The following is a 5,324-nucleotide window of genomic DNA, read 5'->3' on the forward strand; positions in this document are numbered from 1 at the left end:
GCAACGCACCACTGACTTTAGACTAGGTTTTTCCTGGTCAGTGGCGGAATTGTTTTCTAAACCTGCAAAATAGCATCAGGGAACATTTGCGCCGGAACACGCCTCCTCTTTTGCAAAATAGGAATGATACATGCATTGGTGTACAAAGTCAATTGCTCTGGGTGCAAGATAGGGCCCAAAGACTTATAATAACCAGCTGCACTGTGCGCGGGATGCCTGGGATTGTATTCCTGCAATGTCGCCCTTGGAAAGTGCCAGATGAAAGGACTGTCACGGAAATCAGGTTGGCCAAAACCTTACAATAACTACTTTGTGCTTCAGAAAATAAAACATTAATCTGTTGAATTATACTGAAATTAAATTATTCTTAAAATAATAGCATATATCAATTTGAAATGTGAAGATACTCAAGGTTTATTTATATACAGTTGCATTATAGTTGTACAGCGAAACTATACAATACTGCATAATATTGATATATAACTGTTCTGTACACCATTTTATTTATCATTGCAGGTGGATTCTACCAAAATCTAAAAGATGCCTGAGCAATGATCATAATTTATTTTGGAGATATGAGATAAATTATTCAACTTCTTTTTTGTTATTTAGTCCATTTATAAAAAAGTGCATAATCATGACATGTCAGATGTAAGACAGTGAGGAAAGTTGTTTCTTGTAAGACAGTGGTGAGGAAAGTCCCTCCACCCTTCCCTTTTACACCTGACCTAGCTCTGTCACCGCAAAAAAACAAACAAAGGCTGGTTATTTTTCTCGCCTGAAATCATCATTGTGACTCATTGTCAATCAGTATATGTATACACAGTATATGAAAAAGATACGATAGAACAGAAATTAGAGAGGACTGACTGAAAGTGTTGCAACTTTTAGATCCATCTCTTCACTGTACTGTTTGTCTTTCACTCTATTGTGAAATGGTAATAAGCACAACTCAGAGATACCGTGCAGTTCGTGTCGTGCATTAGCTCTAGGCTACCTTTTTTTACTTCCAGTACTTAGCTTCTTGTGTAATGCAGTTAAACAGGTAACAGTACTGCCATTAAATATTACATTTTCCTTCATTTTTGCAAGCATATGTGATTATTGCACTCTTTTACCCAAATAAGGTTTTTCCTCTGGGCATTTAGGGAAGTTCAGTGTTGTGCATTTAGAGAAGTTGAAGTACTTAGAAAATGCCATTGTGTATTTTTTTTTTATGTGGTTAATACCATGTGCAAGAGTGTCTTTATAAAGCCATATAATAATGCGCACAGCAGAGATCAAGCTGTAAATGGACAGGAGGAAAATCATAAATTTCTTTATTGACTAATTTTCACATTTCATATCAAAGGTAAATGACCATTTATTCATTTGTTTTTTGTCAAAGCAGATGTTTAATAGTCATTTAATATTTTAGTGGTGTTATATGTAAAAATAAGTACATTTCGAAAACAAGGAAATTGTCAAATATTTTATTATATTATTGCATTTATTTTTATTATGTACATTTTTAAAAATATTTTATACTTAATAATTATATTTTATTCTATTATATTATTGTGTGTGTGTGTTTGTGTGTGTACATTCAGTTACACATCTAACAAAATAAATCTATGCAAATTTCATTAATCCATGAATATTATTTAAAATGTAACGCATATAAATATTTTTATTTTCACAGGATGTCTTCCGCCGTCTGGCCTGTTGTTATCTCATATCTCTTAGTTCTCCCGTTTAAAGCACATGGTGAACATTTCGAATATTGTTCCACTGAACACACAAAAGATCTTTCCAATAATAATCTAACAAGGATACCATCACATTTATCAAACAACATAGAGTACTTAGATGTGTCGCACAACAACATCTCCAGCATTGTTCATGGTGACCTGTCTGGTTTAACCCAGCTCTGCTTTCTGAAAATCACACACTGTGGACTTCAACACATCTCCCCTGATGCCTTCAGCAGCAACTCTGAAATCAAAGTTCTGAACATCTCCTACAACCATCTGACCAGCATTCCAAATTTGTATTTGCCCCAGCTAAGGATCCTAGACCTTTCCAGAAATCCATATCCCAACTATGGGCTTCCACACTCATTTGGTAACTTAAATTACCTTTCCATCCTTTCGATTGGTAGTCCAGTTGCTACTTCTGTTAAAGTGAAAGACTTTGTTCCTCTTCAAAACATCCGTTTGAAAAAAATCATATTTGGAGATAGAACGGAATTGAGAAACTATGAAAAGGGCGTTTTTTCGCAACTCAAATCATTACAGGAAGTCATTCTGAAAGTGACTTTTTGTCAACGTTTTGACATTTTCAAAGACATGATTGTAGATTTTGACCAAACCCAAACTAAAAAAATTCAGCTCATTAAGTTATTTCCGGACCAGTGTAGCATAATGACTGACCCATTTGATGCTTTTAAAGATTTGCGTGTCCTCAGTAACTTAGGCATTGTGGACACCTGGATAAACAGCTCTGTGATGGTCAAACTGTTCAAAAATGTTTGGAAATCATCTTTTGAGGAAATTGCGTTTTTAAACATCACATACAATGAGGACACTCCTGATGGCTTCCAGCTACCGAAGCAGAATCACACCATGAATCTACGAGCGTTCGTACTCGATGGTGTGCATCACCATCAGTACCGCTACCCCACTATTAACACAAGCGTGGAACTAATCAACCAACTAACCTACCTGAAATTCTCTGGTACTGGAATGAATATTCTACCATGTAATCTAATTTCAGCCATAAAGTCACTACAAGTCTTGGACCTGTCAAACAACCTCTTGGATGACAGCGGCTTCTGGTGGAGTGGCTGTTCATCACACAAAGTGTTTCCAGCCTTGAGGAAACTCTCGCTAAGCCATAACCGTTTCAACGACCTCGCCGAGATTGCCAATAACGTCAACGATATGAAGTTCTTAGAGTCTCTTGACTTGAGTTTCAACTCTATTTCCATAGGCAAGCCGTGTTTTTGGCCGTCCCACCTGACTGAACTGAGTCTCAGCCACAACAATCTAGGAGATCATGTGTTTCGCTTCTTATCACCACACTTCCAGAAGATAGACCTCTCGAAAACAGGCTTAAGTGTCATTCCTTTAAATAGTATATCATTGCTTCCCCGACTAACACACCTCTATTTGAGCTTTAACAGCATACAGGTCATCCCGGCAGATTTTCGGTCTCCTGCGTTAGTAAGCCTGCGCATTGACCAGAACGCAATTACTTTTATTAGCCAGAAAACAATGGAAGGTCTTCCCAAGCTGAAGACTTTAAAAGCCGACCACAATCCATTTAGCTGTGATTGCGATTCCTTTTGGTTCATGACGGAGTTGAATAAGTCACTTCTCCTAGATTGGCCACTGGGTTACGCTTGCAGCACCCCACCATCGCTTTCCGGAAGGCGTTTGGGGACGTATGAGTACGGGTGGCTGTCCTGTCAACCGGGCTTGCAGGCTGCTGTGGTTCTGCCGGTGTTATTTGTGGTAGGAGCTGCTCTGGCCGTCACTGTTTATGCTTGTGATGGTGTTTGGTACACAAAAATGCTTTGGGTGTGGATACGAATGAAGAGGAGAGGCTCCAAGAGGGCTAATCGATTGCTCAATGCTACCTTCCGCTACCATGCCTTCATTTCCTACAGCCAACATGACTCAGTCTGGGTAGGCTCTCAGCTGGTACCTGCATTAGAAAGGTCAGGCCTGTCTCTTTGCGTCCATGAGAGAGATTTTGAACCTGGGAAGTGGATTGTGGACAATATAATCCAGTGTGTGGAGGACAGCTACAAGAGCCTCTTCATCCTGTCCAAAAACTTTGTGCAAAGCGAATGGTGCAACTATGAACTGTTCTTCGCCCAGCACAGGGCCATCAGCGTGAATGATGACTCGCTGGTCTTCGTTCTTTTGGAGCCCATACCGACAGACTCTCTGCCCAAGAAATTTCTAAAGTTAAGAACGCTGCTAAGGCAGAAAACATACTTGGAGTGGCCCGCAGATGAACGCAAGCAGCGAGTATTTTGGTGTAATCTCAGAGCTATTCTGCAGACCGTGGACCAGAGTAAGATTTTAAAGGACGTGGCCACAGACATTGCTGACATATGTCCTCTGCTGCCTGTTAAAGAATGAAGATCTGTTTGTCTGAATAAATGTGTGATTTTTAAAAAGAACCTTAATTCACTGTCTTTTAATGAACCTATAGGGCAGAACAAAATCTCTATTATTCCATTTATCGTTTGGATATTTTCATTTCTTTTTAAACTATTAATGTGTTCTCTTTTTAGACTCGGATAGCCACTCCAGATAATGTGTACCACATGAAACGTATTCTTCTAAAAGTCTTGGCCTGTGTCTCCACCTACTGTTGAACTTCAGAAATGGTACAGACTTGTATTTTTAAGGACAATGATTTGCAAGTTTTTAATACTAATCCTTTAAATGTGGACTGAACTAAATATTTCACCATTAATTATATATATATATATATATATATATATATATATATATATATATATATATATATATATATATATATATATATATATATTGGTAATGTATATATTTACACAGTTATTATTATTTGTATTATTATTTGGGGGTTTTGAATAGTTTTATGTATAGTCAGTGTATGCACATATAACTGACAATTTTGAAACAACAATTCATAAAACCACAAAAGTGTGCAATGCTTTTTATTTGCAAACAAATATTGCAATTAATAAATGTTGCAAATGTATACAATTTTAAACACGTGCGATTTTGCTCTGACAAAGCAGCAACTTATCCAGTAAAACAATTATGAAACAGTTCATGAAACAAGAAAGGTGTGAAAGGTAATGCATAAATATGAATCCATTTTATTTACAAACAAATATTGCAATGTTCTTCACATGTGACAACTTGCTCCAATAAAGCAGCAGAGTTAAACAGTAAAACTGAAACATCAATTCATTAAAAAAACAACAACAACAACAACAGTAAAAGCATAATAGGTCATGTAAAAATATATATTATTACTATTATTTTTTTTTCCCCTGCAAACATTACAATTAATACATTTTGCAAATGAATACTATTTAAAACAGATCACAGTTTGCTCCAATAAAAAATGTGACCTAACATTTCTACAAAATAATACCGTTGAGAACAGAATTCAGCTTTCAAAATATAGTCAGAGAATGTCTCTGATATTAGTTCTCTAAACATTGCCGCTATCTTTATGTATGCCGCTATCTTTATGTAGCACACTACATTACCCACAAAAGCAAAGGTCCATCATCAACTGCGCATGCGCTGAAAAGTCACAACTTGATGCCCCCCCTC

General features: G+C 37.0%; 1 protein-coding gene across 1 annotated transcript; it reads left to right on the plus strand.

Annotated features, from left to right (window-relative positions):
- Positions 1-1,197: 1,197 nt before the first annotated feature.
- LOC307156945 (toll-like receptor 1) lies at positions 1,198-4,166 on the plus strand. Its single transcript, XM_079868665.1, has 2 exons — positions 1,198-1,351; positions 1,682-4,166. Exon 2 carries the CDS (start codon positions 1,683-1,685, stop codon positions 4,128-4,130), a length of 2,448 nt encoding a protein of 815 aa, XP_079724791.1. The 5' UTR covers positions 1,198-1,351; position 1,682; the 3' UTR covers positions 4,131-4,166.
- Positions 4,167-5,324: the final 1,158 nt, after the last annotated feature.

Source organism: Squalius cephalus (assembly GCF_949319135.1).
Source record: "Squalius cephalus genome assembly, chromosome: 4".
Taxonomy (NCBI): Eukaryota; Metazoa; Chordata; class Actinopteri; order Cypriniformes; family Leuciscidae; genus Squalius; species Squalius cephalus.